Source organism: Centroberyx affinis, unplaced genomic scaffold, assembly GCF_046629955.1.
Source record: "Centroberyx affinis isolate AG114_WGS23_722 - 3 ecotype Tasmania unplaced genomic scaffold, CSIRO-AGI_Caff_v1 ptg005384l_1, whole genome shotgun sequence".
In the NCBI taxonomy this organism is placed as follows: Eukaryota; Metazoa; Chordata; class Actinopteri; order Beryciformes; family Berycidae; genus Centroberyx; species Centroberyx affinis.
Genome location: NW_027282691.1, coordinates 14618 through 31621, shown reverse-complemented (window position 1 = coordinate 31621; position 17004 = coordinate 14618). Strand labels below are relative to the sequence as shown.

The 17004-nt window shown below is 48.4% G+C and overlaps 1 protein-coding gene across 1 annotated transcript; it reads left to right on the top strand.

Moving 5' to 3' along the window:
* Positions 1 to 971: 971 nt before the first annotated feature.
* Positions 972 to 9004, top strand: LOC139667247 (striatin-3-like; the record flags this gene model as incomplete). The annotated part of the gene is made up of 5 exons (XM_071546695.1): positions 972 to 1139; positions 2149 to 2289; positions 2933 to 3031; positions 8421 to 8507; positions 8804 to 9004. Coding segments are annotated over 5 exons (665 nt in total), but the record flags the coding sequence as incomplete, so codon positions are not given.
* Positions 9005 to 17004: the final 8000 nt, after the last annotated feature.

Below are 17004 nucleotides of genomic sequence, written 5' to 3'. Positions count from 1 at the left end.
ATCAGTAAAGTGCGTCTTTAAGGGCGTTTTCACACCACAAAGTCGCTGACAGTCTGAACCAGACTTCTCTCAGTGTGTCGGTCCGGTTTGATTCACTCTGATAATATGAAGCAAGTCCAGATCCTGTCCAGACCCACAGCGCCTGTGTTGAATTCAGGCCCCCAGGACCAGGACCAGGACCAGACTGATCCGTCTGAACACTGACAGAATGACTGACAGACAAACAGCAGCTTGGCTCTTTACGGAGCGGCTTCATAGAAAAGTTCAATTCCCTGAACGTGTTTGATCAGGTAGAACATGAGAAGGAACGTCTGGGTTCTTCTTTCTCTACATTTCCACAGCAGAACCTGTCAGCTGGTTCAGGTTCAGGTTCAGGTTCAGGTTCAGGTTCAGGTGAGACCGTCTGTCTGTCATGTGAAGGTGCGTTTGTTTAATGTCGCCCGACATCCCGGTTGAGCGGACTTTTCTGTTTTAAGCGCTGTGATTGGCCCGAAGGTCTAAGCTCCGCCCGGCCAGAGAACTTTGGTTATGAAGTGAAGCGAAGCAGAACCTCCAGCCTCCCTGCTCCGTTTTATTTTTATCCCGTTTCCTTTCTTTGGTTCGGACTCGATCCGCACCGCGGTCCGAACCGGACAGGACCGAGACCGCCGAGTCCGCATGGAGCCTTCACACCTGTCAGAATGATCCGGACTCAGCAGAACGTCCTGAAGTCCAAACGATGCTGCTGTTAGAACCGCAGATGCATCAGAACCTGAGTTTCAGTGTTTAGTTTCTTTAAAGTCTGGAGGATCCAGACCGGAAGAGTCTGGATCAGTCGATCCAGACTAAAGTTCCCGCTGTTCTTTAAAAGTTCCATCATTTGTTTTCATGTTGAGCGGTTTCTGTTTTTCCTGATCCGTTTGGAACCGAAGTCTGAATACAGATGAATTCACAGATTCTGCTCGATCCCCTTTTCCCTCTGGTCCAATCAGATCCCAGCGTCCTGGCCGGGTCGTGGGCGGGGCATACGGACGCCGTGTGGGGATTGGCTTACAGCGGCATCAAGAACCGGCTCCTGTCCTGCTCCGCGGACGGAACGGTCAAACTGTGGAACCCACAAGAGAAAAACCCCTGCATCAGCACTTTCAACACAAACAAGGGTGAGAACCGCAGAGAGGGTTCTAGATAGAACATCTGAACCACATACACACTTTAAATAGAGACCGGGTAAGAGAAGGTCTGAGGTTCTAGTGAGAACGTCTTAATGATTTCCAGCTGATTGAATGGTTTGAATAGGAAACACTGAGAACGAAGCTGCTAGAACCTGCTAGAACCAAGTAACAGAACAAAACAAATCCCAGAAGGTTCTAGTGAGAACATCTGAACAGTGACTGTTGGCTCAAATAGATGAATTTGCACTAAATGCAGAAAAGAGTAAGAGAACGGTAGAACAGTTTCTACTGTGAGTGCAGATAAGAGAACCACAGAGGAGGTTCTGTTTGGAACCTGTTTACAGCTGGTAGACTTCAGTAGAACCCAGGTGAGGAACCACAGGAACATGGTGAAGAAGGTTCTAGGTAGAACCGCTGTATCAGCTTGTTCCTGCGGTTCTGGGAAGTTTGGGGATTTGAAAAGTTGTTTTTCAGGACGGGAAATGTTTTGAAAAATTGCAAAACATCATTAAAGTTTTTTTGACAGTTTTCTGTTGTTTTCTGTTGTTGTTTTTCTGTTTATTTTTGTTAATGTTTGTAAACTAAAATATTTACAGAGTAAATAACAAAAACTTCATGTTTCCTTACTTTCCCCCATTTTTTTATTTTTTTATGATCTGCATTTACCTGTTTGTATTTTATTTTATTTTATTTTTATTGTTTTATTTATTGCTTACATTATTATTATCTTCATTCTGATCCAGGTTTTATGTGAACTAGTTTTATGTGAACTAGTTTTATGTGAACTAGTTTTATGTGAACTAGTTTAACAGTCAGGAAATGATCACAGCGCCGCCCAGTGGTGAAGTTTCTCCTTTCTCCACTCCTGTGTGTGTGTGTGTGTGTGTGTGTGTGTGGTATATATGTGTGTGTGTGTGTGTGGTATATGTGTGTGTGTGTGTGGTATATGTGTGTGTGTGTGTGGTATATATGTGTGTGTGTGTGTGTGTGTGTGTAGAGCATGGGATCCCCACGGCGGTGGATTTTAACGGCTGTGACCCCGCCCACATGGTGGCGTCCTTCAACACGGGAGACGTGGTGATCTACGACCTGGAGACCTCCCAGCATGCACTGGTGCTGAAGGGACAGGGAGACGGCAGTAAGAGCACACACACATGCACACACATGCACACACACACATGCACACACACACACACATGAACACACACATGCACACACACACATGCACACACACACATGCACACACACACACACACACACACACACACACACACACACATGCACACACACACACACACACACACACATGCACACACACACACACACACACAGCAGAGTTCCACTGTGTTATTTGCAGCAGTTTGTAATAATTTCCTTTTCCTTCTTCTCATCCTTTCTTCTTCTTTTCTCTTCTGTTCTTACTTTTCTCTTTCCTTCTGTTTCTTTCCTCTTTTCTTCCCCTCGTCTTTTCCTCTCCTCTCATCCTTCCTTCCTTCCTTCCTTCCTTCCTTCCTTCCTTCCTTCTTCCCCTCGTCTTTTCCTCTCCTCTCATCCTTCCTTCCTTCCTTCCTTCCTCTCATCTTTCCTTCCTTCCTTCCTTCCTTCCTTCCTCTCCTCTCATCTTTCCATCCTTCCTTCCCTCGTCTTTTCCTCTCCTCATCCTTCCTTCCTTCTTCCCCTCGTCTTTTCCTCTCCTCTCCTCTCATCCTTCCTTCCTTCCTTCCTTCCTCTCCTCTCGTCCTTCCCCCCCTCTCTCTCTCTCCCCCCCCCCCCCCCCCCAGCCTGTCACCATATAAATCAGGTTGTCAGTCATCCCACTCTCCCGCTCACCATCAGCGCTCATGAAGATCGACAGATCAAATTCTACGACAACAAGTCAGGTCAGTCTGTCTGTCTCTCCACCTGTCTGTCTCTCCTCCTGTCTGTCTCTCCACCTGTCTGTCTCTCTACCTGTCTGTCTCTCTACCTGTCTGTCTGTCCACCTGTCTGTCTCTCCTCCTGTCTGTCTCTCCACCTGTCTGTCTCTCCTCCTGTCTGTCTCTCCTCCTGTCTGTCTCTCCACCTGTCTGTCTCTCCTCCTGTCTGTCTCTCCACCTGTCTGTCTCTCCACCTGTCTGTCTCTCCTCCTGTCTGTCTCTCCACCTGTCTGTCTCTCCACCTGTCTGTCTCTCCTCCTGTCTGTCTCTCCACCTGTCGCTCTCTCCACCTGTCTGTCTCTCTACCTTTCGCTCTCTCCACCTGTCTGTCTCCCCACCTGTCTGTCTCTCCACCTGTCTGTCTCTCCACCTGTCTGTCTCTCTACCTGTCTGTCTCTCCTCCTGTCTGTCTCTCCTCCTGTCTGTCTCTCCTCCTGTCTGTCTCTCTACCTGTCTCTCCACCTGTCTGTCTCTCTACCTGTCTGTCTCTCCACCTGTCTGTCTCTCCACCTGTCTGTCTCTCCTCCTGTCTGTCTCTCCACCTGTCTGTCTCTCCACCTGTCTGTCTCTCTACCTGTCTGTCTCTCCACCTGTCTGTCTCTCCACCTGTCTGTCTCTCCTCCTGTCTGTCTGTCCTCCTGTCTGTCTCTACCTGTCTGTCTCTCCACCTGTCTGTCTCTCTACCTGTCTGTCTCTCCACCTGTCTGTCTCTCCACCTGTCTGTCTCTCTACCTGTCTCTCCACCTGTCTGTCTCTCCACCTGTCTGTCTGTCCTCCTGTCTGTCTCTACCTGTCTGTCTCTCCACCTGTCTGTCTCTCCGCCTGTCTGTTTCTCCTCCTGTCTGTCTCTCCACCTGTCTGTCTCTCTACCTGTCTGTCTCTCCACCTGTCTGTCTCCACCTGTCTGTCTCTCCACCTGTCTGTCTCTCTACCTGTCTGTCTCTCCACCTGTCTGTCTCTCTACCTGTCTGTCTCTCTACCTGTCTGTCTCTCCACCTGTCTGTCTCTCCACCTGTCTGTCTCTCCTCCTGTCTGTCTCTCTACCTGTCTCTCCACCTGTCTGTCTCTCCACCTGTCTGTCTCTCCTCCTGTCTGTCTGTCCTCCTGTCTGTCTCTACCTGTCTGTCTCTCCACCTGTCTGTCTCTCCACCTGTCTGTCTCTCCTCCTGTCTGTCTCTCCTCCTGTCTGTCTCTCTACCTGTCTGTCTCTCCACCTGTCTGTCTCTACCTGTCTGTCTCTCCACCTGTCTGTCTCTCCACCTGTCTGTCTCTCCTCCTGTCTGTCTCTCCTCCTGTCTGTCTCTCCACCTGTCTGTCTCTCTACCTGTCTGTCTCTCCACCTGTCTGTCTCTCCACCTGTCTGTCTCTCCACCTGTCTGTCTCTCCACCTGTCTGTCTCTCTACCTGTTTCTCCACCTGTCTGTCTCTCCACCTGTCTGTCTCTCCACCTGTCTGTCTCTCCTCCTGTCTGTCTCTCCTCCTGTCTGTCTCTCCACCTGTCTGTCTCTCCTCCTGTCTGTCTCTCCTTCTGTCTGTCTCTCCACCTGTCTGTCTCTCCTCCTGTCTGTCTCTCTACCTGTCTGTCTCTACCTGTCTCTCCACCTGTCTGTCTCTCTACCTGTCTGTCTCTCCTTCTGTCTGTCTCTCCACCTGTCTGTCTCTCCTCCTGTCTGTCTCTCTACCTGTCTGTCTCTACCTGTCTCTCCACCTGTCTGTCTCTCTACCTGTCTGTCTCTCCACCTGTCTGTCTCTCCTCCTGTCTGTCTCTCCACCTGTCTGTCTCTCCTCCTGTCTGTCTCTCTACCTGTCTGTCTCTACCTGTCTCTCCACCTGTCTGTCTCTCCACCTGTCTGTCTCTCCTCCTGTCTGTCTCTCCTCCTGTCTGTCTCTCCACCTGTCTGTCTCTCTACCTGTCTGTCTCTCCACCTGTCTGTCTCTCCACCTGTCTGTCTCTCCTCCTGTCTGTCTCTCCACCTGTCTGTCTCTCTACCTGTCTGTCTCTCTACCTGTCTGTCTGTCCACCTGTCTGTCTCTCCTCCTGTCTGTCTCTCCACCTGTCTGTCTCTCCTCCTGTCTGTCTCTCCTCCTGTCTGTCTCTCCACCTGTCTGTCTCTCCTCCTGTCTGTCTCTCCACCTGTCTGTCTCTCCACCTGTCTGTCTCTCCTCCTGTCTGTCTCTCCACCTGTCTGTCTCTCCACCTGTCTGTCTCTCCTCCTGTCTGTCTCTCCACCTGTCGCTCTCTCCACCTGTCTGTCTCTCTACCTTTCGCTCTCTCCACCTGTCTGTCTCCCCACCTGTCTGTCTCTCCACCTGTCTGTCTCTCCACCTGTCTGTCTCTCTACCTGTCTGTCTCTCCTCCTGTCTGTCTCTCCTCCTGTCTGTCTCTCCTCCTGTCTGTCTCTCTACCTGTCTCTCCACCTGTCTGTCTCTCTACCTGTCTGTCTCTCCACCTGTCTGTCTCTCCACCTGTCTGTCTCTCCTCCTGTCTGTCTCTCCACCTGTCTGTCTCTCCACCTGTCTGTCTCTCTACCTGTCTGTCTCTCCACCTGTCTGTCTCTCCACCTGTCTGTCTCTCCTCCTGTCTGTCTGTCCTCCTGTCTGTCTCTACCTGTCTGTCTCTCCACCTGTCTGTCTCTCCGCCTGTCTGTCTCTCCTCCTGTCTGTCTCTCCACCTGTCTGTCTCTCTACCTGTCTGTCTCTCCACCTGTCTGTCTCCACCTGTCTGTCTCTCCACCTGTCTGTCTCTCTACCTGTCTGTCTCTCCACCTGTCTGTCTCTCTACCTGTCTGTCTCTCTACCTGTCTGTCTCTCCACCTGTCTGTCTCTCCACCTGTCTGTCTCTCCTCCTGTCTGTCTCTCTACCTGTCTCTCCACCTGTCTGTCTCTCCACCTGTCTGTCTCTCCTCCTGTCTGTCTGTCCTCCTGTCTGTCTCTACCTGTCTGTCTCTCCACCTGTCTGTCTCTCCACCTGTCTGTCTCTCCTCCTGTCTGTCTCTCCTCCTGTCTGTCTCTCTACCTGTCTGTCTCTCCACCTGTCTGTCTCTACCTGTCTGTCTCTCCACCTGTCTGTCTCTCCACCTGTCTGTCTCTCCTCCTGTCTGTCTCTCCTCCTGTCTGTCTCTCCACCTGTCTGTCTCTCTACCTGTCTGTCTCTCCACCTGTCTGTCTCTCCACCTGTCTGTCTCTCCACCTGTCTGTCTCTCCACCTGTCTGTCTCTCTACCTGTTTCTCCACCTGTCTGTCTCTCCACCTGTCTGTCTCTCCACCTGTCTGTCTCTCCTCCTGTCTGTCTCTCCTCCTGTCTGTCTCTCCACCTGTCTGTCTCTCCTCCTGTCTGTCTCTCCTTCTGTCTGTCTCTCCACCTGTCTGTCTCTCCTCCTGTCTGTCTCTCTACCTGTCTGTCTCTACCTGTCTCTCCACCTGTCTGTCTCTCTACCTGTCTGTCTCTCCTTCTGTCTGTCTCTCCACCTGTCTGTCTCTCCTCCTGTCTGTCTCTCTACCTGTCTGTCTCTACCTGTCTCTCCACCTGTCTGTCTCTCTACCTGTCTGTCTCTCCACCTGTCTGTCTCTCCTCCTGTCTGTCTCTCCACCTGTCTGTCTCTCCTCCTGTCTGTCTCTCTACCTGTCTGTCTCTACCTGTCTCTCCACCTGTCTGTCTCTCCTCCTGTCTGTCTCTCCACCTGTCTGTCTCTCCTCCTGTCTGTCTCTCTACCTGTCTGTCTCTACCTGTCTCTCCACCTGTCTGTCTCTCCACCTGTCTGTCTCTCCTCCTGTCTGTCTCTCCTCCTGTCTGTCTCTCCTCCTGTCTGTCTCTCCACCTGTCTGTCTCTCCTCCTGTCTGTCTCTCCTCCTGTCTGTCTCTCCACCTGTCTGTCTCTCCTTCTGTCTGTCTCTCCACCTTTCGCTCTCTCCACCTGTCTGTCTCTCTACCTGTCTGTCTCTACCTGTCTCTCTACCTGTCTGTCTCTCCACCTGTCTGTCTCTCCTCCTGTCTGTCTCTCCTCCTGTCTGTCTCTCCTCCTGTCTGTCTCTCCACCTGTCTGTCTCTCCACCTGTCTGTCTCTCCTCCTGTCTGTCTCTCCTCCTGTCTGTCTCTCCACCTGTCTGTCTCTCCTTCTGTCTGTCTCTCCTCCTGTCTGTCTCTCCACCTGTCTGTCTCTCCTTCTGTCTGTCTCTCCACCTGTCTGTCTCTCCTCCTGTCTGTCTCTCTACCTCTCTGTCTCTCCTCCTGTCTGTCTCTCCACCTGTCTGTCTCTCTACCTGTCTCTCTCCACCTGTCTCTCTCCACCTGTCTGTCTCTCCTCCTGTCTGTCTCTCCACCTGTCTGTCTCTCCTTCTGTCTGTCTCTCCTCCTGTCTGTCTCTCCTCCTGTCTGTCTCTCCACCTGTCTGTCTCTCCTTCTGTCTGTCTCTCCACCTGTCTGTCTCTCCTCCTGTCTGTCTCTCTACCTCTCTGTCTCTCCTCCTGTCTGTCTCTCCACCTGTCTGTCTCTCTACCTGTCTCTCTCCACCTGTCTCTCTCCTCCTGTCTGTCTCTCTACCTGTCTGTCTCTCCTCCTGTCTGTCTCTACCTGTCTGTCTCTCCACCTGTCTGTCTCTCCTCCTGTCTGTCTCTCCTCCTGTCTGTCTCTCCACCTGTCTGTCTCTCTACCTGTCTGTCTCTCCACCTGTCTGTCTCTCCTCCTGTCTGTCTCTCCACCTGTCTGTCTCTCCACCTGTCTGTCTCTCCTCCTGTCTGTCTCTCCACCTGTCTGTCTCTCCACCTGTCTGTCTCTCCACCTGTCTGCCTCTCTACCTGTCTGCCTCTCCACCTGTCTGTCTCTCCTCCTGTCTGTCTCTCCACCTGTCTGTCTCTCTACCTGTCTTTCTCTCCACCTGTCTGTGTCTCCTCCTGTCTGTCTCTCCTCCTGTCTGTCTCTCCATCTGTCGCTCTCTCCACCTGTCTGTCTCTCTACCTTTCGCTCTCTCCACCTGTCTGTCTCTCCTGTCTGTCTCTCCACCTGTCTGTCTCTCCTCCTGTCTGTCTCTCCTCCTGTCGATCTCTCCACCTGTCGCTCTCTCCTCCTGTCTGTCTCTCCACCTGTCACTCTCTCCACCTGTCTGTCTCTCCCTCTACCTGTCTATCTCTCTACCTGTCTGTCTCTCCACCTGTCTGTCTCTCCACTTGTCTAACCTCCACCTGTCTGTCTCTCCTCCTGTCTGTCTCTCCTCCTGTCTGTCTCTCCTCCTGTCTGTCTCTCCCCCTGTCGCTCTCTCCACCTGTCTGTCTCTCCACCTGTCTGTCTTTCCTCCTGTCACTCTCTCCACCTGTCTGTCTCTCCACCTGTCTAACCTCCACCTGTCTGTCTCTCTAGGTAAAGTCATCCATGCCATGGTGGCTCATCTGGATGCAGTGACAAGTCTGGCAGTCGATCCTAACGGCATTTACCTGATGTCAGGCAGTAAGTTTCTCTCTGGTCTCTCTGATGTCAGGCAGTAAGTTTCTCTCTGGTCTCTCTGATGTCAGGCAGTAAGTTTCTCTCTGGTCTCTCTGATGTCAGGCAGTAAGTTTCTCTGGTCTCTCTGATGTCAGGCAGTAAGTTTCTCTCTGGTCTCTCTGATGTCAGGCAGTAAGTTTCTCTCTGGTCTCTCTGATGTCAGGCAGTAAGTTTCTCTCTGGTCTCTCTGATGTCAGGCAGTAAGTTTCTCTCTGGTCTCTCTGATGTCAGGCAGTAAGTTTCTCTCTGGTCTCTCTCAGGTCATGACTGCTCCCTGCGGCTGTGGAACCTGGACAGTAAGACGTGCGTTCAGGAAATCACGGCTCACCGTAAGAAGAGCGAGGAGGCGATCTACGATGTGGCGTTCCATCCCTCCAAGGCCTACATCGCCTCCGCAGGAGCCGACGCCCTGGCCAGGGTCTACGTCTAGAGGGGGGGGGGGGGGGCGAGAGACACACACACACACACACAGACATGGAGAGAGAGAGAGAGAGAGAGAGAGAGAGAGGGGCTAGTCTGTAGACACACATCAACACAGAGGATTCTGGGATTGTTTCTGAAATAGAGACAGACGGAGAGAGAGAGAGAGAGAGGAGGGCTAGTCAACACACACTCTCTCTCTCACACACACACACACACACACACACACACACACACACACACACATACACACACACACTCTTTTAGAGAGGATGGTCTACTCTGTGCCAGACTGAACAAAGAATATATATTACTGAAAGAGGTTGCGTTCTCAGACTGGAGGTGAAGAGGATCTCCACTGGAAGACTGAACACACACACACACACACACACACACACACACACACACACACACAGCAGGTGGGCGGTCCCTCCTGCCTCAGGTTCCACTCTGACTGACTGAAGAGACTGAGAGACGTTCAGCAGCACAGAAAGAAACGTTGTGAAAACGTTGTTTGAAACCCGCAGATAGAGCTGTATCAGATAGAGCTGTATCAGATAGAGCTGTATCAGATAGAGCTGTATCAGATGGAGCTGTATCAGATGGAGCTGTATCAGATGGAGCTGTATCAGATAGAGCTGTATCAGATGGAGCTGTATCAGATGGAGCTGTATCAGATAGAGCTGTATCAGATAGAGCTGTATCAGATAGAGCTGTATCAGATGGAGCTGTATCAGATGGAGCTGTATCAGATAGAGCTGTATCAGATAGAGCTGTATCAGATAGAGCTGTATCAGATAGAGCTGTATCAGATAGAGCTGTATCAGATAGAGCCGGCTCGCCTCCGTTAGCGGGCGCTCTCGCTCCGCCCTTCTCATCTGTCATGTGAAGTAAATCCTGTCTGCAACGAGTCCTGAACCTAACTCTGACCACACTACATGAAGCTGCGCTCTCCTCTGTCTTCTTCTTCTCTTCCTGCTTTGCAGAAACACTAGCTCCGCCTCCTGATGCAGAGGGGCGGAGCAAAGGAAGAAACGCTCAGCCGGCGAAGTTCAGCTCTGTTTCAGCTTAAAGGAAAACTCCCAAAAACACTTAAACTGTTAAAATCAGGTGTTGGTGACGTTCTTTTCTTTCCTGGCTCCACTTAGTTTATTTGTTGTGTTTCTCTTCTCGGTGGATAACCGGCCAATCACAGATGAGGTGACGTCACCTCCAGATGTTTCCAGTCTGACATGAGAAAATGTTTCAGGATGTAAAACCTCAGCGGTAAACGTCAGGTTTTGGTGTCAGTCCCTCAGGATCAAAGAGCGAGGGCTTCTTTCTAGAGCCGCCATTTTGACCAAGAGACGCTCAACAATCATACAGGGAGAGATCCACCAGAGAAGAGGAGAGAGACCAGTTTCTCCACCACAGGAGCAGGAGAGAGACCAGTTTCTCCACCACAGGAGCAGGAGAGAGACCAGTTTCTCCACCACAGGAGCAGGAGAGAGACCAGTTTCTCCACCACAGGAGCAGGAGAGAGACCAGTTTCTCCACCACAGGAGCTCCTCATGTGGAGCATCAGACTGAAGAGGAGCAGACAGTTTTCCTTTAAGCTGAAGAGAAGACGAAGTTCAGCAGCAACAGAAAATCTGACGTTTCGTCCCTCAGGCAGAATTCAGGCAACATTTAGAAATTGAGTTTCCTGCGATTCTTTTTTTTTTTTTATCAGATCTGAACCGAAACATCAAAGATATTCTTAGATTTTATCCTCTTTTCCTTCATAAACTTTTTCAAAGAATAAAGTTAAAATCATGTCTATACTTCCTAAATTGGGCAGTGAGAGAAACCTGCTGATTTTGGATCTAAATGAATCCTGTATCTGTTTTAATTTGGATCTGATGGAAGCTCCGAAGTTGTAAGAATCTTTATAATAATTCTCCGGATCTGGACTGCGTTGGGCTAAAAATCAGATTTTCTGTTGCCATGGTAACGCAGCCAGTTTGCCCTCTGACGGGGCGCGAGCCGATCGGATATCCGTTCTGTCGGCGGACCTCGGCCGTCAGGGGGCGGGACCCGGTGACCTCAGCCCCTGGTGGGCCAATCGGAGCCCTGCGTTTAAGTCCCGCCCATTCGACCACCAATGTAGCGAGAAAAGGAATTGGTTCAATCAGCTTCAGACGTTTAGCATTAGTTACACATGGAAGTTTTTTGTTTGTGTAAAATAAATCTAGTTTTTATAATCCTTTTTATATAAATGAAAACTCATAAATGCACTGAGAATTCTGGTTTTAAAAAGGGAATTCTTCGTTCCCGTCCGATCCTGCCATCCGACACGAAGCCCCGCCCATCCGACACGAAGCCCCGCCCATCCGACACGAGGCCCCGCCCATCCGTCACGAGGCCCCGCCCATCCGACACGAAGCCCCGCCCATCCGACACGCGGCCCCGCCCATCCGACACGAAGCCCCGCCCATCCGACACGAGGCCCCGCCCATCCGACACGAGGCCCCGCCCATTCATTTCCTGTCACATGACTCTCGGACCGCGGCTCAGCCAGAGCGTTCTCCTGACGGGTTCCTGTGAGAACCCGGTCCGGTTCAGATCCGGACCTGGAGCTCCAGAAACATCTGAAGTGAAGGAGGAAGAGGAGGATCTGTCTGACGGAGAGGCGGAGCTTCAACTCTCATCTGTCCACATCTTTCCCTTCACCTTCGCTGTTCCGTAACTCCCTCCTCTTCCTCCCTTCTCCTTTTCCTCCCTCCTCTTCCTCTCAGCTCTTCCTCCCTCCTGTTCCTCCTCTTCCTCCCTCTTCTTCCTCTCAGGTCTTCCTCCCTGCTCTTCCTCAGCTCTTCCTCTCTCCTCTCCCCCCCCCCCCCTTTTCCTCTCAGCTCTTCCTCCCTCTTCCTCCTCCTCTTCCTCCCTGCTCTTCCTCTCAGCTCTTCCTCCCTCCTCTTCCTCCCTGTCTCACTGTGTGATTCCTCTCACTCTCTTACTGGATTTGACTTTTCTTCATCACAGCTTCATCAAGCAGGAATAATGTTATTTATATTGTTATGGTTTAGTCTTATCCTTCTAAGGAGAGAACAGTTTGAGCCCCAGGAGAACTGTCCAATCAGGGGCCTCCTGGAGTGGATTTTGAAAAACGTTTAAACGCTGCCAGGTGATTGGTTGAAGTTCCAATCCGCTCTGAAGCATGGGAGTTTTATCAGTGTGGTTTGTTATATTCCACCGATTTTTGTTTTAATTTTATTTTTCTAAGTTAAGGGATTTGTAACGCAAACGGTTCCAGATGAATCTCGACTCGAAACAAAACCTGTTTGTTCATTTCTACGTTTCCTTTTTGTTTTTCCCTGCAGAACTTTTATTTTCAACCACGCTGCGACTCATGGTGTAACTAAAGACTTTTTTTTGTTTGTGTAATGCATGATTAATACAATAAAAGTATTTTTTCTAGTCTTCCAAAAAATGGAAAAAAAAAGTTCTGATCAGTTTGCGAGTTTTGATGAGTTTTGTAAGGTTTTTTTGATTTACAAACTATGAAACAGCAGATTTTAAAGATTGTACCACATAGCAAAATACAACTGTTGAAATGTATATAAAATGTCTATAATAACTATTAAATGGTGTACCTGTACAGAGCCGGCTTCGCTTCTGCTCATTCTGTCTCCTTTCTCTAAAAGAGCTTCGTTCCACTTTCATCTGTTTGACACGAAATCCTCCAAAATCAAGACGAGGTCCGAAGGTCCAGACACTGAATTTCTCAGGTTTGTGTCGAATTCAAGACTTACAAAAATCCCCCTCCCCCTCCTCCTAGGGGGACTTTTAATTTGACAACACAATCCTTTTCAAGGATTTCAAGGCTTAAAATCTAACGACGGGTCAAATAACTTTGGAAAAGACAGAACTTCCCTGTCTGCATTCGGTGAGACTTTATTGATGTATGTTTTCATAAAATATCGACCTAGGTGGCGAAAAATAAGCTCCTTACCGACTGAAAAAAGAACATTGTTACTCAGCTACTCTACAGAGTACAGAGCCCCCCCCCCCCCCCCCCCGGGGTCACCTGGTAACCGTGTTCATGGAATATGTACGTTGTATGTTGATAATGTCAGAGAGACTTTCAGGCCTATATACAGTGAGTCATAACAGCCAATAGGCACCTAGACCTGTATATGAACCCTAACCATGGATTGATCACACCAGTAGGTCTAATTTATGATCCGATGCGTTCTTCTTATTCCCAAACTGGTGACAATATGAAACCTATTTGCTCCCTATAGATCATGTTGGGCCGCTGCCAGATTCTAAACACGAACCTGGGACTCGACTCGAGACTCGAAGGTTCAGACTTGTGACTCAGTCCAGTGAGCTGCTGAGTCTCTCCTCCGGTCGGTCTCCCCTGTAGCCGCTGAGTCTCTCCTCCGGTCGGTCTTCCCTGTAGCCGCTGAGTCTCTCCTCCGGTCGGTCTTCCCTGTAGCCGCTGAGTCTCTCCTCCGGTCGGTCTCCCCTGTAGCTGCTGAGTCTCTCCTCCGGTCGGTCTCCCCTGTAGCTGCTGCTTGTCTCACACTGAGCTGCTGCTTCTTTTCTCTTCACAGATTTTCTTTGCTTTGCTTTGGATGCTGTTGCTCAAAATAAAACTTGGCCTTTCAGGTTTGAACCACAGTCACCAAAACTTTGCCAAACAGCTTCTTCCTCTGAGCTCTGAGTCCCAGCAGCTTCACAGTCTGAGATCTGTTCTTGTCAGAGATCCAGGACCGGACGACTCGGTCCTCCAAACCACTTCTCTGTCTTGGACTCGTCTCTCGTGTCTGGTTTCTCTCAGACTTTTATTTGGATGTTGACTTGACTTTTCATTCCCATCTAATCATTTTTCAAAGATGTTTTTCTCCACCTGGTCCAGCGTAATTTATTTTCTCCCCAGCGTTCCAGCTGAAGAGATGACAGCTGTGTGTAGGATGTTGATCCTCTGTGCATCGATCATCTGGCTGTTGAAGTAGATAGATAAGACTTTATTGATAAGACTTTATTGATCCCCCTGGGGAGATTCAGATGGATCTACATCTCTGTTCTCCTTCAGCGTTATTTTCACATTTGGACAGACTGCACTCTGTTTTGGCTCTAGCCTCCGTTTTGGATTTGATTTGGACTCGGCTGAGGCGGTCTTGATTCAAACCCCGGACGTCCGCTAAGCCACCGGGACGTCCCGCTGACTGAAGCCAACAGACAAATCTCCAGAAAACTGCCAGTGGCTCAGAAACACTGCATCAACCTTCTTGATTTGGTAAATCATCTTTTTAAAAAACTAGTTATCAGACAAATTACTTCGTACTGTCCAAAAAACAAAAGGCAAACTACTGGCTCGTGTTACATCACTTCTGATTGGTGGAGCTGACTCCTGGCTCTTGGATGTAAGAAGGACAAGTGGACAAACAGAAGCTGCATCTTGTTTCTGATTTCTATCAGACAGGATCCAGTCTGGATCCTGTCTGAGTCTCTGGTTTGGACACTAGAGAGCGCTGTGTCCTGTCTGATGGTTTGTGTTGCTGCTTCAGTCACATGAACAGAAGACACTGGACAAGCTGTAAAAATAGCTATTTTTATTGAAAAGAAAAACCGGTAATAAATACAGAAAGTACAGAATCATCATTGAACATCAGAATTTCATCAAAGGGAGACAGAAAGTCTGATTTTTAACCCGCTGATACAGTTCCTCTGTTAATCCCTCATGCAGATATGTCGTCTACTTTATATTAGCAGATATACAGGAGCTTTGCAGAGCATGCTGGGTAATGACAGCAGGCGGGAACAGAGCGGAGCGCAGGACGGACAGCAGGAGGAACATGAGAGCAGATCAAACCAGTCTGGCTGCAGATCCTCCTGATCCTGAGCCGATATTTGATTTGAAAGTCGTTTCTCAAAAGGTGAAACAGGAACAAGCTCCAGTTTCTGCAGTTCATGTCAATTCAAATATGAACAAAAACGACCAACAGCACAAATGAAACCAAATGACAGAACTTTATAAAGGACATCAGCAACTTTAAGTCTTTGGTTTACAAAATGATTAGACTTCTACAGGCTGGACAGGGAACAGATCAGGATTTTAGGAGTTAAACACACTTTTCTGCCTGTGTTTAACTTTTAATTTGTCTCACCAGGGAATAAAGTGATGGTGAACAGATTATTGAGGATAAACTGAATATTGTGAAGTCAGTATCTGGTTTTCTGCTGGCTCTGCCCTCACAAAGGAATAAAGACTGCAGTGGAAGAAAAACACAAATCTACAGGATTGTCAAATGTACATCAGTATAGTTACAACTTTACCAGGAAGGAGCTTAAAACATTTCAGACAGTTTGGTTTCTTTCTCCTTCAGAGATGAAAAGTCTGACAGACCAGAGGAAAAATGTCCATCTTAACATCATTTTATCCTGTAATATTTCATCTTAAAATGTCAGAAGAAAATCAGTAAATTGATGAGAGAACTCAAGTGTTTCCAGTGCATTTTCAGAATTTCATGATATTCTCGCTTGATTCAAGAAAATTCTGGAAACAAACTGAAATGCATCAGAAACAAGTGAGTTTATCTCAGCGAATTTGTGGATTTATTTCACTTTTAGGATTTTAAGGTTCAATAAAAGGGGAAACAAGTTTTTGTCTTTGTGTTCTGGGAAAACTTCTCATGTTAACAGATGAAGCATTTCAACATAAACACAGTGAAGACAGAGTGAAATAATACACTGGAAGACAGGTGGAGTGTTTCTGTCTGTTGATCTGTACTGTATTGATCTGTACTGTATCGATCTGTACTGTATTGATCTGTACTGTATCGATCTGCATCGATCTGTACTGTATCGATCTGTACTGTATCGATCTGTATTGATCTGTACTGTATCGATCTGTATCGATCTGTACTGTATCGATCTGCATCAATCTGTACTGCATCGATCTGTACTGTATCGGTCTGTATTGATCTGTACTGTATCGATCTGCATTGATCTGTACTCTATCGATCTGCATTGATCTGTACTCTATCGATTTGTACTGTATCGATCTGCATCGATCTGTACTGTATCAATCAGTATCGATCTGTACTGTATCGATCTGTACTGTATCGATCTGTATTGATCTGTACTGTATCGATCTGTACTGTATCGATCTGTACTGTATCGATCTGTATTGATCTGTACTGTATCGATCTGCATTGATCTGTACTCTATCGATTTGTACTGTATCGATCTGCATCGATCTGTACTGTATCGATCTGTATCGATCTGTACTGTATCGATCTGTATCGATCTGTACTGTATCGATCTGTATCGATCTGTACTGTATCGATCTGCATTGATCTGTACTGTATCGATCTGTACTGTATCGATCTGTATCGATCTGTACTGTATCGATCTGTATTGATCTGTACTGTATCGATCTGTACTGTATCGATCTGTATTGATCTGTACTGATGCTGCTGAGGATCACTATACAGGAAACACATTCAGCTCATACTGGGATGTGCTGCAGGCCGGACTGGTTGGACTGGTAAATAAAAGTCCAGAATTCACTTTGAAAGGAAGGTTTCCACTCTGAAACACTTGGCGGTGGATGAACACAGAGTTATTTGCTGTACTCTTCTTCTTTGCATTTAAAATAATATTTTTTTAATTTTCTATGATGTTGAGAATCCTGAGCACAGAAAACCTCAGGTGAGTTCACTCCGGTGTTTCCACCTGATTTCCAAACACATTTTAAGCAAACTTTTGAAATGTTGTAAAATAGAATATGAATCAGGTGTGTTTGCATCAGTTGGGTTGCAGCTAAAAAAACGCAGAACAGAGCTACATCAGAAAACATCCACCATCTTGTTTTTTGGCTTTACGCTCTTCACTTCTGTCGTAAAACGGCCCCCGACTCCTCAAACCCTTATAATCACTACAGAGAGGTGGGGCGCTGTTACCATGGTTACCGCTTTACAACTGATGTAGGATAGACAAATGTTACCATGGTTACCGCTTTAGTACTGACGTAGGATGGGCAAGTGTTACCATGGTTACCACTGAAGTATTG